The 22,652-nt window shown below is 46.4% G+C and overlaps 1 protein-coding gene across 3 annotated transcripts in view; it reads right to left on the bottom strand.

Moving 5' to 3' along the window:
* LOC147608257 (uncharacterized) overlaps nt 1-22,652 on the bottom strand; it is a 52,065-nt gene that overhangs the window by 17,645 nt on the left and 11,768 nt on the right. For all 3 annotated transcript variants that reach the window (XM_086788948.1, XM_086788949.1, XM_086788950.1), the window contains 4 exons: nt 1,615-1,742; nt 1,467-1,535; nt 788-873; nt 389-498 (listed from right to left, as the gene is read on the bottom strand). In XM_086788948.1, the coding sequence (XP_086645074.1) occupies nt 389-498; nt 788-873; nt 1,467-1,535; nt 1,615-1,742 (393 nt within the window). The remainder of the gene's footprint in view (nt 1-388; nt 499-787; nt 874-1,466; nt 1,536-1,614; nt 1,743-22,652) is intronic.

The raw sequence follows: 22,652 nt of genomic DNA, 5'->3' as shown, positions 1-22,652 counted from the left end.
GGATCTGAAGGGCCAGATACACACAGGCCATCACCAGTGTGCACACATTTCATATGCAGGCACTATTGATCATTTGATCTGACAACGCTCACAAGTCGTGTGTGTTATACTATTAGAGCAGGGTTCAAGGAACCTAGAGGCCAGACGGACTGTTTTAAAAGAATTTAAAGTGCCAGCCCGTTACTAGAATTATATGCCATTATGATCTTCCTACGGTTTCGAAAAACAGGCATCTAATAGTCAACATTGAAAAAAATGTCTCATATGTTGTATAATATTCTAAAAAGGTGTCAGGGTTCAAACTCAGACCCACTTATGCGTGCCACTCAGGAAAAGAACCAAGATTCTAAGGATTATATTTGAAGCTTTGTATATCACTGAAACACACCTGGAATGTTGTCTACCTTATCTCCCATCAAAGCTAGTATATCCACAAATTGTGATGGCTCCAAACTCCCAAATCTTGCCTGAAAGTCCTCGAGCCCAAAAGAGACAATCCTATGCATTAAGATTTGCTGTTTTAGCAAAAGCACATAAGTAGAACTAAAGCAAAACTTGACTTGTCTACCTTCAAAGAATCCTGACTCCCCAAATAAAAAGATGATGACATGCTTGCACCCATTAATAATGTGCTTTCACAAAGGGATGTACACACTTGATGCAAACAAGGTAGAAAATTACAGGAATAGGAACAGCTGTTCTTATCCATATTACTGTATCCAGAAGGATGCCACAAGATCTAAACTACTGAGCACAGGCTAGATACGTATCAGAAACAAAAGCTCACCCTGAGCCACGGGGAACAAATCGTAAGAGGCGCAATGAAGAGGAAATGAGCTGGAAGAAATCTTTATCTGGAGATAGCACACGAACCTGCAAGAAGAACCCATCGTGAGACACCTTGAATTTCAACACTCCTCAAAATTCAAATTATGAGGGGAAAAAAAAATCCAATAGGCATCTTTATCCATAGAGGAGGTCATATTACACCTTCTCAATGTGGTATTTGGTCACCTTCTTTCTACCATTGATTTGACATATGCATGCAAAAAACCTCCTCTAAAACCCCCTTATCACAGCAATCTGACCCAAAATTCAACGCAGGCCCTTTCTGAGGCAGCTGAGACAACCACCCAATTGTGCATCCCAAATGTCCGGCCACCAGGCCACCAGGAAGGCGTCCATACCTGCTGGAGGCTGGCATTGCCAGCAGGGGTGAACTTACCCCCCCCCCAAAAAAAAGAAAAAAAGAAAAGAAACAGGCCCACGGGAATGATACATCGCCAGCAAGGGTGACTCCCCCCTCCCCCATTTCTTCCCCCCTGAAAAAAGAAAAAAAGATCTATGATTCATGAGCAGACGCAACAATTTATGACTGATCAACACTTTGTGAGATGCCATAGCCTGTCAACAACTTAAGGAACTCAGACAGCAGGAGAAAATGTCCAAATAAAGCTTTGTCAAACCTTAGTTCCAGAATTAACCGCACTAACAGCCAGTGTCCCTATAACATCATCAGCCTCCACACCAGGCACCTGCCAAAAAAAGCAAAGCATCAGCTTCATATCATTCCTTGCACAGAAGCAAAAAAGAATGTCCAGATAATGTTTCTACCTCAATAGTTTTTATGCCCATGCCAATGAGGGCTGGTTTGATGTATCGTAGAGACTGAACGACTGTATCAGGCGTAGGACTGCGATTCATCTTGTAGTCAGAAAATAGAGTGTGACGAAAAGTCAAACCTGTCCATAGGGTGATAGAAGTCACAGTCAAGCCAATTCTTTAGCCACATAACAGAGGTCCTGAGTTAAAACCCAGAGACCATAAGAAAACATTTATGAGTTTACAAGAATGTTGATCCTCGTGAGCATGACTATCGAGTTTAATCACCTAATAAAGGCTCAAATTTAGGGTGAGTTGCATTGGCTAGAGACACCAAGAAAGAACAAGGTTTTTTTTTGTGAGCCCCTAAGGGTTGCAACGAACTGATGCAAAAGGAAATGGGGACAGCGCCTTTGACTTGAGATCCTTGCAAAACACAAATATGAGCCCCATCGGACTTTAACACCTGCAATACAAAGGCAAGATGCCCAATCCTCTTCTTTTGTGCCTACCATCTCCCCCCCCCCCTTTCGCCTCTCCAGAGCATTCCTGTCAGCCACCTGCAGCCCCTGATCCAGAGAGGAGACAACCGGCGAGTTCCGTTCGTCGCATGATTCATCGTTTCTCAGAGCCAATGGAGATGACCATCGCGGCCTCACCGGTTAGGGCTCTCCCACCTGTTCCCCTTGAGTGCAGCCTCAGGGACAGAGTGGGATCCAAAGTCAGTGGCCGCTACCATTCAGGGCCAGGCAGTTGAGCTATCGCAGCATCTTTAGGATCTCCGCATCATCGACGTTCTTACTTATCTATGGCCTCTGGCCAAGACGGTGCTTGGTGGATCAACCCACAGAGACCAGGGAGGGGAGATGGTGAGTCATGACCTCAAGCCTCGAGGTGCTGGTTTTTGTGTTCATGCATACCTCTATCGCAGTACCTCTCCCCCCTTCTTACAGATACCTTCATTGTGATCAATGGAGCACGGAGTATGCACACTCGTGCTCGGGCAGAGTGGCAGTACATGGAGGGCAGAATCCACGCCCACTTGGCGCGACTTCGCACCAGGACAAATAGTGACTTCCCCATCTATACCCGCGCCCAAGACTATTCAAGTGGAGGGCAGTTCCGATAGTTCCACCTCACACACAGATTGATATGAGGATTGTCTCATGGAACATTCAGGGTTTAGGGGGGCCTCAGTGCTTTCAGGGACGAGGCGTCCTGGGCGCACCCGCCGCCACGGGAAGATTCTACTAGGCAGGAATCATACTTTTTGGTCTCCATCCTTCAGCCCTTCAGGGACGCAGGGAGGAGTGTCTCTCTCTGTCAGTGAGCAGCTTCTGCCGTCTGTGACAAGATCAGGAGTCATAGTTCCAGGACGTGCTCAATGGGTTACCATTCTGATTGGTGAGGATAGCGTTGGCTTCCTCAACATTTATGCCCCAAATGCTGCTGCAGGTAGAGCTATCTTTTGGAGCACTGTCCGACACGCCCTGCCCCAAATGCTGCTGCAGGTAGAGCCATCTTTTGGAGCACTGTCCGACAGGCCCTGCCCCACGCTGATTTTTGATGCATGGATGGTGACTTCAATATGCACAGGACAGACTTGGAGGTGGCACGGCCACAGTCTCACGAGCGGAGTACTCTGTCTAGGAGGAGATGATACTGATCATAGGGAACAGGACCTTGGCATCTTCCAAAGTTTGGGCATAGCCCTGGGAGTCTTAGCTTCTCTTGATCGGATAGGCGGAGCACTGACCCCAACCTCTCTCAGCTGGACAGTTTTTATGTCAACGAGTGGGCTTGCAACCGTGGAGGCATGGTTGGTATTCTGGCAGGCACTACATTTTCAGATCATGCCCCAGTTATTCTATCCCTAGAGGACCCATGGAGGCATGACATGCATGCGAGCTTCAGGATTCCAAACAGCCTCATTCAGGACCCCGAGATCTGGAGCTGGATAGGGCAGATACAGGCGGGACTAGACTTTTCCTCAAGCTTTGCGGCGTGCACTTCAATTTTTGCTTACAAGATGCAGCCCAGAGTAGATTGGAGGGATTTCGGGAGTAGGAGAGGAGTCTGAGGAGGGGCCTAGCCTCTTTACAACGTCTTCAGGAGAGTTCTCCAAACAGCCCGTGGATTGAGAGTCAGATTGCTACCTGTAAAGCTTTTATAGCTTTATTAACATGATTAAGACTTAATTAATGAACATAAGACAAATACTGCAGGAAAAGACTGAGTGATTGCATTGAGACATGGGCCTTTCTTAAATAGAGGCCGAAAGGGTACAACTGAAGAGGCACATCCCTGGGAAGGGCTGTGGCTCTTGAATCAATGGTTATGTCCTTTGAACTTAGGGGTGTGTCTTTTAATGAATAGACATGTCCTTTGATAGTGACCCATGTGTAAGGGTGTGACCCTTCACAGGTGTCTTTACAGTTAATGAGGGACTACGGAGTAATTAGGGAGAGATTAAGAGAGTTAGTCACAATCATGACATTCCCTCCCACTTAAAATAAGACTCCGGCTAAGAAGAGATGGTTGTCTTTAAAAGAATTCCCGAAAAAGTTTTGGATATTCCTGTAAGTCTTCATCACTTTGCCAAGTAGAGTCAGAATCATCAAGATCTCTCCATTTAAGCAAAAATCCTGTAGTGAGCTTATGTCGTGTTTCTTTCGGTCTAACATCAAGAATTGTCTCTGGAATTAAGAGTATGTGTTCATCTTCGATTTCTAGAACATAATCCAAGATATCTAAAACTGGGAAATCACCGTCCACAAACTTCTTGAGCCAAGAAATATGGAAAGTTGGATGAATTCTACCCCAAGAAAGCGGTAACTCCAACTTATAACTGAGAGATGAGTTCTTCTTAATAATACGAAAGGGTCCATAATATCTTGGGCGAAGCTTTGGAAAGACTGATTTCACTATCTTGTATCGATGAGGGGCAATATATAATAATACCAAGTCTCCTTCTTGAAACTCAATGTGACGACGATGCTTATTAGCTATGCGTTGATATTGCTCTTGAACACTGACCATCTTATCCTTAATCTGTAATATAATATCTTGCATTTCTTGAATGAGTTGGTCTGCTAACGCCACTTTATGTTGAAGAACAAAGTTGGCAGGAACCAGGGGAGTATGGCCATAAGCTGCTTGAAAAGGTGTCATTCCAATAGCTGAATGATAAGAATTATTATAAGGAAATTCCACCAAAGGTAAATATTCTTCCCATGAAGCTAATCGAGACTAAACATAATGACGCAACATTTCTTCCAGAATCTGATTTACTCGTTCCGTTTGTCCATCTATCTGTGGATGATAAGCAAAGCTAAAGAATAAATTTGTACCATGAGACTTGAATATCGAAGTCCAAAAATGTTCTGTAAACTTTGGATCTCGATCAGATACTATAGATTTTGGCAATCCAAGAAGTTTGAAGATATACTGTATGAATAGTATTACAATATCCGACACCTGGGCTGCTTTCTTACATGGAATGAAATGTGCCATTTTAGAAAATCTGTCAACCACCACAAGAATCTGTGTATTGCCTTTAGAAGAACATGGCAATGAAGTTATAAAATCCAGACTAATACTTTCCTAGCATTCATTGGGAACTGGAAGTGGTTGAAGAAGACCAGCTGAAACTTGTCTGCTAGCTTTCATACTTTGGCACGAAAGACATGCTGTGACAAATTTAATAACATCTTGCTTCATTTAGCTGTCAAAAGACGATATGTCTTGTTGATGCCTGGGTGTGCAGCATAAGTGACCTCGTGATGTTTTTTCACCAATACTTTTCGAACATGAGTATCATGAGGTACACAAATACGATCGTGATAATATAATAAACCATCCACTATTGTATATGCTCCATAAATCTTCAATTCAGAAGGAGATGCATTTTGAGAATTAAGAATTCGAAATGCATTTCCAAAATCATGATCCTTTGAATAACGGTCCTTGAAACTTTAAGATATATCCATTTCAACTGTAGAAATAGCCAAGACCGAAGCTAGCGGCATACGACTAAGGGCATCCGCAACCACTTTGGTAAGACCAGGAACATACTCAATTGTCATATGAAAATTGGCTAAGAATTCGACCCAACGCGGTTGCCTAGCATTCATAACTGGCTGCGTGAAGATGTATTTCAAAGAATGATGATCTGTTTTCACCATTGAATCCGCACCAAGGAGATAATGTTTCCATGCACGATAGGCATGAACAGTGGCCAAAAATTCCTTGTCATGTACTGGGTATCTTACTTAAATTGCAGAGTGCTTATGACTATCAAATGCAGTAGCACGTCCTTGTTGCATCAAGACGGCACCAGTGGCAATATCAAAAGCATCCGTATAAACATCAAGGGGAGAGTAGGGTCAAGAATAGCCTTGACAGGAGTAGTTATCAAAGCTGTCTTTAAATTTTCAAAAGCTTGTGTTGCGGCTTCAATGCAGGAGCGGACTTTAAAAGTTATGTGAGAGAAGTAGCTATTTCTGAAAATCGATGAACCTTTGTGTGATAGAAATTGGCAAGTCCCAAGAAAGAACGAACATCATGGATGTTTGTGGGAGTTGGCCAATTGACAATAACATGTATTTTCTTCGGATCCACAGAAATACCGTCTGCTGAAACAACATGTCCAAGATACTCCAAGAATGTTTTGAAGAAATCACTTTTGCCTAGATTAATGTAAAGAGCATTGTCACGAAGCACCTGGAAAACGATCTTAAGATGTGCCTTGCGTTCTTCCATATTACGACTGAACACCAGGATGTCATCAAGATAGATAATAATGAACTTGTCCAGAAAAGGACAAAAAAGATCATTCATCAGACTCATAAATGTTGTAGGGGCATTGGTTAACCCAAATGGCATGACCAGGTACTCGTAATGACCATATTTTGTGCGAAAAGCTGTCTTATATTCATCACCTTCATGAATGCGAATTTGATGATATCCAGACTTAAGATCAATTTTGGAGAAGACCTTTGCATGGAGCAACTGATCAAATAATTCATCAATGCGCGGAAGAGAATACTTATTCTTGATAGTCAACTTATTAAGGGCACGATAGTCGATGCAAAGGCGCATAGACTTATCCTTCTTTTTCACTAAAAGTACTGGATCTCCAAAAGGGCTTTTGCTTGGTCGGATATGTCCTTTCTCCAAAAGTTCAGTAAGTTGTCGCTGTATCTCTTGAGATTCCATAAAAGAAACTCAATATGGAGCACGAGTAGGTGGAGCACTGCCAGGAAGGAGATCAATAGCATGGTCGACTGGTCGCCGAGGTAGGAGAACCGCAAGAAGCTCCTGAGGAAAAAGATCCAAGTATGGAGCAAAGAAAGGTTGCCTGAGGTACATCACCTTCGTATCTATGTCCTCGGGAGGATCTTTGGCTGAATAGACCATTAAAAGTGATGAGGAACAACCACTCTTGCGGACCCACCGTTTTGCTTGAAGAGCTGAAAGGGTTGGTGTAGAAGGTTGATCTCTGATGCCTTCGAGTGCCACGAGCATATCATTCTGAGCAAATTGTATGGAATGGTTCCGGAAACTGATCAGGGGATCATATTGATACAACCATTCTTGACCAAGGATCATATCATAATGTGCCAAAGTCATCACTTGGAAATCCAATTTCACAATAGTGCTGAATTCGAAAGGAGAGGTGTTTGGCAACGGTGTCACACAAGGATACAGAACCATCGGCAAGCTCTACCTTATAAATAACAGCACTTTGAGAAGTCCGAATCTTCAATCTCTGGGTCAAGGTGGTTCCCACAAAGTTATGAGAACACCCACTGTCAATGAGCACATGAATAGGGTGACTGGAAATAGAACCTTGAAGAAACAAAACCTGAGTAGACCGCTGGGGTAACGGTGAAGAGGCAGCTTGAGTTGTGGCAGTAGCAGTGATCACCGAAGCATGTGCAATAGCATGGTGATTAACTGCACGCTTTCCTTTGTCAGCAACCGGGGGTTTCTCTCCGGAAGTGGAGGGTTCAGCATTAGAATTCTGTCGATGGGTTGGTCTTTTGGGGTACTCAAACCAACGATGAGGTCCATTGCAAATTGTGCACAATCTTGTCTTTTGTTGATCCCGTCCAGAAGGAACAATGGAAGGATGAGGATTGCTAGATTGGTCACGTCCTTGGTCCCGTCCACGATCCGAACTGCGTGGTTGGAAGGACTGACGACATCGGGACTAAAAAGAGGACGATCCTTCTGATCAGCGAGGGTGTTGAGAATTATTCCATTGGAGATTAGGCCGGGAGATAGAAGTACCAAAAGATTCTCTGCAACTATCTCGGTTCATACGAGATCCATTGGCTTTCTGAAAGGCATTAGCTCGACCGGAAGAGGCCGAATTTCGAGAATTAATGTCTGCAACGCGCTCGGCGTAACGTATGGCATTGGCAAGATCGACAGGATTATATTTCTGAACATCGGCACGCAGTGTGGGGTTAAGACCTTCAACGAAGGCATGAAGTTCGTCCGCTCGGGACAAGGAGTCAATCTCCAGTATCAAGTTGGTGAACTGGGAGATATAAGAGGCCAAGGAACCAGTTTGGTCCATATGGCGTAAGCAAGTACGGGCTTGGAAATCCGCATTGGCAGGTATGAACTGCTTACGGAGGACCCGCTCGAATTTTTCCCACGTTGTAACCGATTTTCCGATGTGTTGTCGTCGTTTTGCCACCACAATAAAGCTGTGTCTTTGAGGAGGGATACCGCAAAAATCACCTTTTTGGAATCAGAAAGAGTCATGGTTTCAAAGTATAACCGCAGTTATTGGTCTAAGATGCGCTTATTGCGCTGATGACCATAAGATTCAGGGGGTTTAATTTCCAATTTCTTTGTTTTATTGTCTTGTAAAAGACGATAAAGAGTTTTAAGGTCGTCGCCTTCTACCTCGGAAGGAATGACGTCTATGTCCGCTGGTACTGTTGCTGAAACATCTGCTGTTGGTATGGAACTCGTGTAGGAGTGGCGATCCATGTGGAGCTGCTAGATCTGTGAAGCCAAGGATGCCATAGACTCCTGGAGTTGCTGTTGGAACTGCTGTTGAAGTTGCTACAAAGCTGGCTGCCATTCTAGAGGAGCCAGTATATCAACAGGTTCTACCATGATAGAAGATGCTGATGTAGAGGCTTCAGGGTGACGAGGCTCTGGGGTTTTTTGCTGTTGATGACGCCGTTGGGCTCTAGTAAGAACCATCGGCTGGAGGGTGCGGCATCTGGAAATCCCGTAAGGAGAGGCTACGTATTGGTGAAGCGGCTATGGACCATCCAGTATAGTGGGGCGAGGCTCGCATGAGAGTCTGCTACTGGAGAAGAAGGTACAGGGGTAGGGGCAGCTACTGGTGTCAAAGATGTATACTCATGTGTAGAAGGGCGTACCGTGAACGAAGCTGGATAAACGTTCTCAGAATAGGTGCAATATTCATGAAAAAGGATAGCGCCCAGATAAGGATGACGCCTGAGTATAAAACAGTAATGATACAGATCTTGTGCACAAGTACGAACACGGATCACCCACATGTCGAACTCTCGGAGGTGAGAAGTCGGTGTGGCGATCTGTACACGGTAATGAGTGGGCTGTAAAGAGGGGGACACACTCACTGGAACAGGAGCTGAGACCGGTGGAGAAACACGGGTAGGACAGGGCACTATGGACTGGGAGGGTGTATCCTGTAAATAACTGAAATCATAGGTTTCCTCTGCCATAAGTCGTCAGAGAAGAGGGTAATGTGTGTCCACGTGATCTGGGAGGTGCCATAAGCCGTCGGAGAAGAGGGTAATGTGGTCCACGTGATCTGGGAGGTGCTCTTGAACCCGTAAAAAGTGATATTGGCCCCGGATGAGTGGAGAGCCCGCAAAAGAATGAAGTAGCGGGTTTCTGATATTCTAATACTCCACATTATGTGAGATTTTTTATGCCCAAGAAAATGGAAAAATCACACCTGAAGGAGGTTGCCAGTATGAATGTTGTTGCTGTAGAAGAAGCACCAAAGAGATGGTGGCCGGCACTCCAACAGAAAGCAACAACTGCAAGTGGCTGGTCCAAGCACGGGAGTAGACAACAGGAAGCCAACGATGAAGGGGGGGTATTGTTGCTGAATCCATGGAGAAGAGGGACGGCTGCAGGCTTGCGAGCATAGAACCGTGTGCAGGGTGGCGGCAGGCGCAAGCTGAAACTGCTCACGCAGGTGGCGCCGATTCGTAGGGGCCCGTAAGGTTAGTTTTGGTTTTTTTTTTTTATGTGGTGTACACGTGGCAATTAAGGCCTAGGAGGCATAACCTTTGGGTGTGTTAATGATGTGGGTATGCCCCGTTTTTAATTTAAAAAATCAGCAAGTCGTCATGCGCTCATCAACGGGCAACGGACTGGAGGGATATCCACGAAGGGATGCGACTGCTCATGGGAGGGGTGCCTGTCCATGAAAGGATACCGACTAAAAGGTAAGCCTCCTGATTGAAGGCTTTTGTTTGTTTTGTCTTGCCTTATTCAAGAGTGTCCTGTATATGGCTGGCCCAAACTTAATCAGGAAAAATTGGGAGTTGGGGGCTGAATTTGATGGGGCATTCTCTCCTGCTCTTCCATTCAACATTGGCTACACCCAATTTTAGGGTTTGGGCGGACTGATTTTAGGGTTAGGGTTAGGGTTAGGGCTAATTTTAGGGTTAGGGTTAGGGTTTGGGCATGTCACAGTGCGGAAAAAGTTTGCTCTGATACCACTATAAAGCTTTTATAGCTTTATTAACATGATTAAGACTTAATTAATGAACATAAGACAAATACTGCAGGAAAAGACTGAGTGATTGCATTGAAACAAGGGCCTTTCTTAAATAGAGGCTAAAAGGGTACAACTGAAGAGGCACATCCCTGGGAAGGGGTGTGGCTCTTGAATCAATGGTTATGTCCTTTGGACTTAGGGGTGTCTTTTAATGAATAGAGATGTCCTTTGATAGTGACCCATGTGTAAGGGTGTGACCCTTCACGGGTGTCTTTACAGTTAATGAGGGATTAAGGAGTAATTAGGGAGAGATTAAGAGAGTTAGTCACAATCGTGACACTGCCACCCGCACAGAGATTCAGTCCATTGAGGAGAGGAGGGTGGAGTATAGATACCATGCCAGGGCTTCATTCTGGACTCAGACTGGTGATAAGAGTTATTGGAGATTTCTTTGAGATAGCTGGGCCCCCACAAGAGGAGAGACAGTATTCGCAAGCTACGTGGCCAAGATGGAGCTATTGTTTCTGATCCCCCACATGTGAGAGCCATCGCCACGGATTTCTTCCGATCTCTTCTCACTAGTGCCCATTATCCCCCCAAGTGATTGATGCATGCGAGAGTCTAGAGGCACACGCAAGGGGTGGTTCCCCCCTCCCTTCGGTCTTTCTTATTGACCCCTTTCACTTCAGAGGAGCTTGCGGAGGCGGTTACCGGTGACAGCATTACCCAGGGGCAAATGCCCGGGGGCGGATGGGCTTCATGTCTCTTTCTTTCTTCGCCATTGGGACCTCATGGAAGGTGGCCTTCGCGCTACCTTCAATGAGATTATACTCACAGGTGCCATGCCAGAGAGGCTCACAGAGGGCTTGATACATCTGATTCCCAAGGAGGGTGGTGATAGATTGGAGATCCGACAGTGGAGACCCATCACCCTTCTAGGGACGGCCTATAAGATTTTGGCCAAGGCCACCAGCAAACAGGCGACTTCAGCCTTCTCTCCCAGACTTGATCCACGACATTTAGACTGGTTTTGTTCAGGATCGGAGCATTCTGGACAACATCTTTACCTTTTGGGAGTCGACAACTCCGGCGAGGATGTGACGACACGACCTCATTGTGCTACTCCTAGACTTTGAGAAAGCTTATGACAAGGTGGACTGGAGCTTTCTGGAGGGCACAATGAGACGGATGGAAAAGGTGGACTGGAGCTTTCTGGGGGGCATAATGAGCCGGATGGGATTCCCCATGGAGTGTATTCGTGGAGTCTCAGGACTTTATTCAGCATCACTCAGCTAGGTTCTCATTCAGGGAGCACAAGGCGACAGATTCCCCCTTTTCCGCTCGGTTCAACAGGGTTGTCCTCTGGCGTTGTACCTCTTCCTATTTGTCACCGAGGCCATGAGTAGTTTTCTCTCCGCCCCAGGAGACTGGCAGCTTCGGCAGCCTTTGGTCTCGAACCCCTGATCCATTTACCCAGTGGCCACATGCTAGGGGCCTGATTGCATGTATCCTGGGGCACCTTGAGCATGGGACCAGCCAGGTCTCTCGGAGATTAGATTGCACATCAGGAGGAGTAGGAGAGGGGCCTGACAGGGATCTAGGGTAGAGACAGGCTCAGCATCGACATCAACTCGGCTATTCCTCGGGAGTGGCAGACTCCTATTCTAGACCCGACCCCCCCGGTGTGGCTAGGCGTGTTTTTACCAGACACGATATCCTCGTCCATGGAGCAGATGAGGACAGTGGTCTGCTCACTTTTTCTATTGGATCCCATGGCAAACTACGGAGATCAGAGCACCCCTTGGAGGATTTTAGAGGCTACACCTTGCAGAGGGTGAGGGTGATCGGTTTTCAGACATGGGAATGGCACATCGATCCAGCACCGGCCAAGGTAGCTAGGGAGAGACTATGGCGGCTATGGATTTGCGAGAGCCGACCTCTCACATGGTTGTAGTGGGACCCTGGAGAGTGGACTTGGCATGATCCCGCATATCAGGAGGAGACTCTGGATGCCCCCTTCTTTGCATAAACAGCGCGGCTTGGCCGCAAGGTCCAGATGCCTGAGATAGATGACACACCGGCAGTAGCAACACACGGGCAGTCTCAGGGCCTATCACAGCGCTTCCTTTCAGATTTCTGGAAGAGGCTTTGGGACAGCTTTCAACCGAGGAAGATCACTCTCTTTATTTGGCTAATGGCACACAGGAGTCTAGTAGTCGGTACTTGGCTGGCAGTCAGAGAGGTTGGTCAGCAGCTTGCCCGAGCTGCGGCCACCCCCAGGAGTCTCAGACATTGCCTTTGGGATTGCCTGAAGGCTCAACAGATTTGGCAGCGGATTCTCCGCATCTTCGCTATGGACAGGGCATCGACCCGGATCATCACTTGGGGTATTGTCGCTTGGGCCACCGAGGCTAGAGTGATCAGGACTTATGAGGAGGATCAGGGAGGACTAGCCCTTCAGGTCTCCCACCATCGTATTGAAGCAATACCAGTCACAGCCCCACCGACAGGTGACTTGCGACCACCTCATGCCAGAGATGGGAGATTTGCAGTAGCATAGCAACCTGGCACATCTGGCGTGCTAGATGCAGCAAGGCCATCGAGGGTACCCACACTCCGCCGGCTGAGACCATAGTGACAGGGGGACGGCGGGACGCCCACATGGGACGTGGGAACGCCGTCCCGACTAACGGCAGTTGCGTAACGGCGGCGGGACGGCCTGGGGGACGGAACGGACGGGACGTGACCAGGGGACGGGCGTCCCCGCCCGGGAGGACGGGGGGACGTTGTCAGCCGGGGATGGGGGGACGTCTACAACGGCGCAACGGCTACAAATTCCAGCCGTTTTTTTTTGGGGTAACGGCTACTAGCCGTTGGCGGCTGGCCGTTTGAGAGTTAGAGAGAGAGAGAGAGAGAGAGAGAGAGCTGCCATATGGTATATAATGGGCTGCAAGCTACTCCTCTTCTACTCAAGCCTTCCAACTTCCAAGACTTGAGTTCCTCTCCACCATCTCCTACTCAAGCTTTCCTCTCCACTATCTCCCTCTCCTACTCCACCACCTTCCTCTCCACCCTCTCCTACTAGACTACTTCAATCTTCCCTCTACCTCTTCTCCTACTCTACCCTCTAAGCTCTCTCCACCCTCTTCTACTAGACTACTTCAATCTTCCCTCTACCTCTTCTCCTACTCTACCCTCTAAGCTCTCTCCACCCTCTTCTACTAGACTACTACTAAGTTACTAATTATTCATGGCATCCTCTTCTCGTGCGGGCGGTAGGAGTAGAACGGATGGGTGGTCATGGTGGGATGAGGTCAACTTCGAGCCTCCTACTCATGCGGGGGGTGCACGTCCATGGACATGCAAGCTTTGCCCATATAAGCGTGTGGGTGGGGCCAATAGGGTGAGGGCCCATTTGTTGCATGAGCCCGGTCATGAGGTGAAATTTTGTGAGCGGGTCACACCGGAGATAAGAAAGGAGCTTCTTGCAAAGCTTGCCGCCCATCAAGCTTTGAGTGCAAGCCAAAGGGTGCGTGGAGTGGATCCCAACACTTATGTCACTCCAACCCAAACATCAGGTTCTACATCGGGTGGTGGTGCATCTTCATCTACCCCTCTACCACGTCCTCCTCGTGGCACTACTCGAGGCTTCACACAAGCCGCCTTCTCAATGCCGCAACCTAGTCCACCCTCTCTCTCTCGTCGGCAAAGTACTCTTGAGGGGAGTTGGGATCCCAAAAAGAAGGAGGAGGTTGATGCCGCGGTGGCCTGCTTCTTTTTTCATGACCACATTGCTTTTCGTGTGGCACGGTACGTATTTCACTCACATGATTTCATCATCATGTCTCACGAGTCACGATTCACGGGTCACCATTTTGCCATTCTAATTACTTACCCTCTTTTTTTTTGAAATGATAAATAGGTCCGACTACTTCAAAAAGATGGTGAAGAAGATTGGCGAGTACGGTCCTCACTACACACCTCCATCCTCCGAAACCTTGCGGACCACTATGCTTGACAAGGAGAAACGCCTTGTTGAGCAAGCGGCGGCAAACACAAAGAGACAATGGGCTTGCAATGGAGTCTCTTTGATTGCAGACAGATGGAGTGACATGCGGAAAAGGTCTATCCATGGCCTTGTGGCATACTCACGGGGGGAGATGTACTTTGTCTCCTCACATGATGCTTCAGGGACGGGAAAGAGTGCGGATGTACTTGCTGCTGAGTGGAGTAGTGCTGTCGAGATTATCGGCCCCGAATGTGCGATCGGTTTCGTCACGGATGGTGAGGCGACAAATAGGGCAACGGGAGCTATTCTTGAGAGTATGTATCCTCAAATCACCGTCTCTTTTTGCATCGCACATTGTCTCAATAATCTTTTGAAAGATATTGGGAAATTGTCATGGATTGAATCGGTGATTGATGATGCATCTAAATTGTGACCTTCATCAACAACAATCACACATACCTTCGATCCGAGTTTGGGAAGAGGTCCACAAAGGTCCTTCTCAAGTACTCGGACACTCGCTTGATGGGGAGAATTAGGGTTAGGTTATGTGGGAGACATACACAGAGAAGCAAGGGAGAGAGAGAGAGAGTTGTGGGGATAAGTCAACTCACCAAGTGTGAGTGTGTGACTCCCCTATCACACATGTATATTGCACTAGTACACATAGTGCACTTAGTACATTAAAAGTACTAAGTGTACTATGTACTATAACTTATGGGCTTGTACACACTATAAGGGTGGGCATAGTGCCTTTACCCCAACAACCTCCCACTTAAAGGCAAAGTGCCCTTAAGTAAAGGAAAAGAAGAAATCAGCATGTACATGATAATATACAAGGCCATATCAAGGCTGAAACTGGCCTCATCCAATGCCCATCAAGCGTCTGCAACGAGCAAACCGCTCCGGAGGCAAACTCTTTGTCAACAGATCAGCCGGGTTGTCATCCGTGTGAATCTTAACAAGCTGAATTTGCTTGTTCTCTATCACCTCTCTGATGAAGTGATACTTCACATCCACATGCTTCGTCTTTGCATGAAAGACAGGGTTCTTTGCCAACTGGATGGCACTCTGACTGTCACAATGCAACAATGGAATATCCCCTGTATAACCCAAATCAACCACTAACCGAGATAGCCATAATGCCTCCTTGCAAGCCTCTGTGGCTGCAATATACTCGGCCTCTGTAGTAGATAAGGCTGTGCACTTCTGCATCCTGGATATCCATGACACAGCACCTCCTGTGAATGTAAACACATAACCGGTAGTAGACTTCCGGTTATCTGGATGACCGGCATAATCCGAATCCATATAACCATGCACTAATGCATCCTGTTTGCCAAAACATATGCACATATCCTGTGTGCCCTTCAGGTATCTCATGACACCTTTCACTGCTTCCCAATGCTTCTTACCAGGGTTGGCCATGTATCTAGAAACCACTCCCACTGCAAATGCAATGTCCGGCCTAGTAGCAACCATGGCATACATGAGACTGCCACAAGCTGAAGCATACGGAATCTTGGCCATATCAGCCCTGTCTCTATCTGACTGTGGGCTGTCCATAGCACTGAGTTTCACATATGGAGGCAAAGGAGTACTAGTCTTCTTCCCCCCGTCCATATTGAACCTCTGCAAAACTTTGCCAATGTATTCCTTCTGAGACAAATACAACACATGCTGATTTCTGTCCCGAAGTATCCGCATACCCAAGATGTGATTTGCATCACCCAAATCCTTCATATCAAAGGTTTCATGCAGCCTCTTCTTCAAGGCATCCATCTCTTTACGAGATTTCCCGGCAATCAACATATCATCAACATACAAGATGAGGATCAATAGACTGCCATCCAAAGCTTTCTTGGTGTACAAGCAGTGATCTATGTCACTTCTCCTGAATTTCTGGGATTTCATGAATGTATCAAATTTATGATACCATTCTCTTGGTGCCTGTTTGAGCCCATAAAGACTCTTTTTCAACTTGCATACAAGCTTTTCCTTTCCACTCACTGCATAACCCTCTGGCTGCTGCATATATATCTCCTCATGGAGATCACCGTGAAGAAAAGCAGTCTTCACATCCATCTGAATCAAGTCCAGATCATCATGCGCAACCAAAGCTAACACAGCTCTAAGTGTGGTCATTTTGACCACTAGAGAGAAGATCTCATCAAAGTCCACACCATATTCCTGCTTGAAGCCCTTAGCCACTAACCTGGCTTTGTATCTTGGCTTTGCATCTGGTGCAACTTTGAGCCTGTAAACCCACTTGCATGGCAAAACCTTCTTGCCTGCAGGCAAAGGCACCAACTTCCATGTTCCATTTTTGTGCAGAGAATCCATCTCTGACTTCATGGCACGCTCCCAAAGAGCCTTGTCTGCCCTCTGTAAAGCCTCCTTGTAACATGAGGGCTCCCCACAGTCAGTGAGCATCAAGTAGTCAACCCCTGGAACAAACCTGTCAGGGGCTCTGGAGGGTCTAGTGGACCTCCGTACCCAATGACCATCATTTGCAGGTTGCTGTCCAGCCTGCATATCACCCATTGGTGGCTCCTGTTCCATGCCATAAGGCTGAAATATCATGCCCGGTATCTCCTCCAACTGTGGTATATCCATAGGGATATCTTCTGCCATCTCTGGCTGTCCATTTGGACCATTTTCAGCACCATTTAAGGGCTGGTTTTGCTGCTGTAATGGCTGATTTACAGCCCTTTGTTGTTGTCCATGATGTCCATCATCATCAAAGATGACTCTGCCAGGCTCCTGTTGCCTTGCAGGCTCCTTATACATGCATGTTTCATAAAAAATGACATCATTGCTGCGTATAATCTTTCTATTTATGGGATCCCAAAGTCTATACCCCATTTCACCTCTGTCACCATATCCTAGGAATATGCATTTGTGAGACTTAGGATCAAGTTTGGTGCGCATTTCCCTGCGTATGTGCACGTACGCAACGCAACCAAACACTCTCAAGTGCTTGTATGACGGAGGCTTCCCTGTCCATACTTCTTCTGGCACTTTCCCACCAAGCCTCGTGTTAGGTGACCTGTTTATAAGGTGAACGGCTGTCATAACAGCTTCAGCCCAAAAACCATGAGGTAATGCAGCATGTGACAACATAGAACGGACCTTCTCCTGTATGGTCCTGTTCATCCTCTCTGCTGTCCCGTTTTGTGGAGGATCATAAGGAGTAGAGAGCTCCCTCTTGATGCCTTTAGCATCACAAAAGTCCTGAAACTGTTTGGACATATACTCTCCACCATTGTCGGAACGCAAAGCCTTCAGTGTTTTGCCAGTTTGATTCTCAACAAGAGCAACAAACTTCTGAAACACTGAGAATGTATCACTCTTCAAACGAAGAGGATAGACCCACACCTTGCGTGTGGCATCATCTATAAAAGACACAAAGTATTTTGCCCCTCCCAAAGAAAGCTGAGGCATCTCACATACATTTGTATGCACAAGCTCTAACCGAGCATCTTTCTGTCCAAGAGCTTTCTTGTGGGGGCACTGTAGTTGCCTACCATATATACAATGCTCACAAAACTGAAAACTTGAAAACTTTAGAGAAGGCAAGTAACCCAAACGAGACAATTGCTCCATTCCTTTGACACTCATGTGTCCCAACCGGCTATGCCACATAGAGATTTCCGGCAGCTCGGTTGCATTTACATTAGCATGGTGACAAACACCTGCATGCATAAAATAAAGAGTGTCCACCTTAGAGCCTCTGGCAACAACCAGTGAGCCCTTACTAATTTTCCACTTTCCACTACCAAATGTGGTAACATAATCAGCATCATCAAGCTGTCCAGTAGAAAGCAGATTCTTCTTGATCTCAGGCACATGCCTGACATCATGGAGCATAAGCTATGAGCCATCTGAAAATACAAGCCTCACATCACCTCTGCCAAGAATCTTGCATGCATGGTTATCACCCAAATAAACCACTCCTTCATTGCCAGCAGTATACCTGACAAACAAGTCTCTGCAACCTGTGACATGAAAGGAGGCACCTGAATCAATGATCCATGAGTGCATACCATGACCACCTGTAAGAAGTGAATGGGCATCAAGTGAAGAAGTAAATAGGACCTCATCCTCACTGCCACCTGCATGTGACACATTGATTTCTTCAATCTTGACTCCACTTTTGCCCTTTGGCTTCATCCTTCTCTTTGTCTTTGCCTTTTCCCTTTTCTTTTTGATCATTTTCCATTTGTAGCATTGCTTTTTAATGTGTCCCTTCTTGCCACAATAATGGCATTCCAAATCCTTTTTGGAGCGAGACTTGCTACTTCCCCTTTCTTGGCTTTTCCCCCTTTGCTGGGATCTCCCACGTGCATTCATTGCATTTGACTTTCCAACAGAGTTGTTTTTCCTGTTCATCTCTTCTTGAAGAAGAGCACCCTCAACATCTGCATATGACAGCATAGCATGCGAATTGCTAGTGGCTGTCCTGAATGTGTCCCAACTTTCTGGCAAAGTGCATAACAAAAAAGTGGCTTTGAACTCATCGTCCATTGCCAACTTTTGATTTATAACTTGGCTGACTATACCATTAAACTCATTTAGATGGGCTGTCATAGACGCCCCTTCCTTCATCTGAAGACCTATGAGTTTCTTCAACCAATACACTTTGCTTGAGGCACTTTGTTGGGCATACAAGTCCTGCAATCTCTGCCACATTCCCCAAGCTGTCTTCTCTTCACGAATGCTGAAAAGTAATGAGTCTGACACAGACAACATGATAGTAGATCTTGCCAGCTCATCCATATCTTCCCACTCTTCAGCAGTAAGAGAAGCGGGCATCACACCCCTTTCTTTGATAGGCTTGTGCTGCTTTTTCTGAAGCAACACATTGTAGCACTGGGTTTGCCAAATATCATAATTTTGCGAGCCTTCAAGCTTCTTGATGTGAAGCAATGAAGAGCTCTCACCTGTGGTTGCCATAGCAAAATGCAACCTGTCAATGCCTGACTCCCTGCAAATGTGCAAACACTGCACCAAAAGCACACAAAGTGCTCACAGTTTTTTTCCCAAAGTTTATCTCCCACTGCAGAAGCACAAATGCAACTTTAATCCCACTTTATGTGATGAAAACACCTAAATCTGGTTGCTGCAGATTTTGGACAGCACCTTAAATGTGCTCTTTTGCCCTTCCAAAGTACTGTACAACAGTACCAATTGCTCACAAATGATGTACCAAACCTGTACCGGCAAGTACAGCAGCTGAAATTGAACCTTTTGGTCACTCAAAACAATGTACAGCCATGCCAAAACTTGCACAAAGCTGTGCCAAATCTGTACCAGCAGGTACAATAGCAATAAATGCTCTCCTGGCTGTCCAAATGAGTGAAAATCAGACTTTTACAGTCCTGTACATTGCATACAACAGTTCCGAACAGAAATTGGGCAAAAGCCCCTTGACTGCAAGCTGATTTTTGAGGATTCAAGGCATAAATGTCTTGCCTGCTGCTTTGCCAAGCTCAACAAGCATACAAACTTGAAAAGCCCCTTGATTTAAGATCAATTTCTGATCATACATGGTACATTGGCGCACATGAAGGCATCCTGAATGTTCACGATGCTTCCCCCTGGCCACATATACATCAAATACATGAAAGCCCCTTGATTTACAGGCACATTGAGTGCTTGTAAGGCATCAACACATTATCCACAGCATCAAACGCGATTGCCTGCATGCAAATCAACCAAATCGGCACAAAAGCCCCTTGATTTGCACTGCAATTTGCTGCAATTTTGCCCAAATGTGCAATTTTTCACATCATACAGCATGTATGAGTGCTTAATTGCACAATTACATCAAAAGCCCCAAATTTCGACATCCAATTTCCTGCAAATTGATCCTGATTTGACCAATTTCCTGCAAATTTATCCTGATTGTGACCAATGTCACCCAATTTTGCCAATTTTGCTCAAAAATTGAGCAATTGGGCACCTGTACCTGCTCAATTGTTGATTGTACTTGCTCAATTGCAAATCCCAAAAGAAAATTGAGGCAAATACCTTGTAATTTCTGAATTTTGTTGCAGGAAAGGGGGGTGTGCTAAAATTGGTGCAGCTCTGCAGAAATCTTGATGTTGATGCAGATGCAGTTGCTGCTGCAGTTGTACGATGTACGGATGGCTGGGCTCATGTGGAAGCTTCCCTGTTCCCTACGGCTGCACAGAGATTCGAAGGGCACCGACTAAGGCTTCATAAGGCGAAGAATGCAAAAGGTACGGGCTTTGCTTCTCCGTGCGCCTTCTACACGCCTGAAGTCGACTGAAATCGTGTAGCGCTGGGCGTGAAGCGCAAGCGCAAGAAAGCTCTTGGGTACGGGCAGAGAAGCACGCTGACGATAGTCTCACAGGCTACAGTCGGTAGAAAGCGGCAACATTAGTCGGGCTACTAACGGGCTGAGGATTGGTGCGAACAACACCAGTTGATTCGCCTTCGCCCCCTCCACTTGCTACGCGCTTGTATTCGATGGACGTCTTCGCTTAGCGCCTTACGCTACGAATCTAGCGCTACTTCGCTCGTGTGCCTTCGCTTGCGTATTTTCACTCCAGTTTCGCCTAGCGCCAGCCGACGCCCAGCGCTAGGCCTTCGCTCACCTGCCTGTACCTCGTTTGTTGACGCCTTCGCCTAGGTTGATGGAAGCCCGCTTATGCTGCCTTCGTTCACGCCCACAAAGTTGTGAAGAGAAGAACTACGTGCCTGATTGCTGCCTGTTGCGCTGCCTTGCTGCGCCTGACTCCTTGCTACCATCAAGGAGAAGAGGAAGGGAGGGATCACTAACGGCTCTGATACCAGTTGATGGGGAGAATTAGGGTTAGGTTATGTGGGAGACATACACAGAGAAGCAAGGGAGAGAGAGAGAGAGTTGTGGGGATAAGTCAACTCACCAAGTGTGAGTGTGTGACTCCCCTATCACACATGTATATTGCACTAGTACACATAGTGCACTTAGTACATTAAAAGTACTAAGTGTACTATGTACTATAACTTATGGGCTTGTACACACTATAAGGGTGGGCATAGTGCCTTTACCCCAACATCGCTTTGCATACAACTTTCTTATGTTGCATCGCTTGAAGGATTGTCAGGGTGCCGTGCGGCAACTATTCATCAATGATGAGTTTTGCTCCTCATCTTTTGCACGTACACAGGTAGGAATTTCATGCAAGAAAAAGGTCGACGATGCTGATTTTTGGGAGGACCTCAAGCGCACTGACGCCATGGTGCATCCCATTGTCCACTTGCTCAGGATTGTTGATGCTATGCAGCCATGCATCGGCAAAGTATATGAAGCCATGGACCAGCTGATAGAGAGTCTTGAGAAGCTTGAGCCAGACGTAGATAGATATGAGGAGATCCACTCGCTTTGTGTGGCGAGATGGAGCTCATATTCCTCTCCTTTACATGCAGCTGCTTTTATGGTGGACCTAGAATTTCAGGGAAAAGGGCAGGAGGGTGATAAAGAGGTGAGCAACGGTTGGAGACTCATCTTGGATCGCCTCACGCCAGATGCAGAAATCAGGCGCAAAATTAGAGACCAGCTCTCTAATTACAGGGCATTCAAGGCTCATATGGATGTGCAGATGCGCAGCAGGATAGATTCAAGGTTGGTGCAGCATTATGGTGGGAGGACTTCGGATCAGATGGACCAGAGCTACAACAGTTGGCGATCCGGATCTTGAGCCAGTCCGTTAGCTCTTCTTGCCTAGAGCAATTATGGTCCTCCTACAGTCACATTTCATCAAAGAAAAGAAATTGGCTTGGAGTGGAAAGCGCTAATGATCTTGTCTTCATTAGCGCAAACTTGCGCATGCTTGGCAAGAGTGCAAGATGCAATGCCGATACTTTTACACAGTGAGAGATGGAACAAGAGGAGGCAGCTACAACTATTGCACAGGAGGGTGGGACAGATGGTTCTCATCATGAGCCTTCATCGGATGACACAACCCCCATCCACACTTCACGCACTCATGATCATGAGGCTAGCACCTCTCTTATTGGGAGCGCAGAGTATGAGAGCGAGTGACTTATATTTTGTATCGCCTAGGCCCCAACATCTTTTGAGTATATCTATTTAATGTTATCAACTTTAAAGTCTTTCTTTTCCGACTTTGCAAGTCTTGACTCTTGACTCTTGCACCTCGTAGCGTAATTTAATTTTAAATGTAATGTGTATCATGATTCATAACTTTTGGAGTTAGAAAGCTTGTTGTTATTGATTGATTAATCTTGATTCTTTACTCCTCTAAAATTAACAATTTTGAGTGCCGT

The sequence above is a fragment of the Cibotium barometz genome, chromosome 53 (genome assembly GCF_041138505.1).
Source record: "Cibotium barometz isolate CiBa-2024 chromosome 53, ASM4113850v1, whole genome shotgun sequence".
Lineage (NCBI taxonomy): Eukaryota > Viridiplantae > Streptophyta > Polypodiopsida > Cyatheales > Cibotiaceae > Cibotium > Cibotium barometz.
Note: the sequence above shows the minus strand (reverse complement) of the source record. Positions and strands in the feature narration are given on the sequence as shown.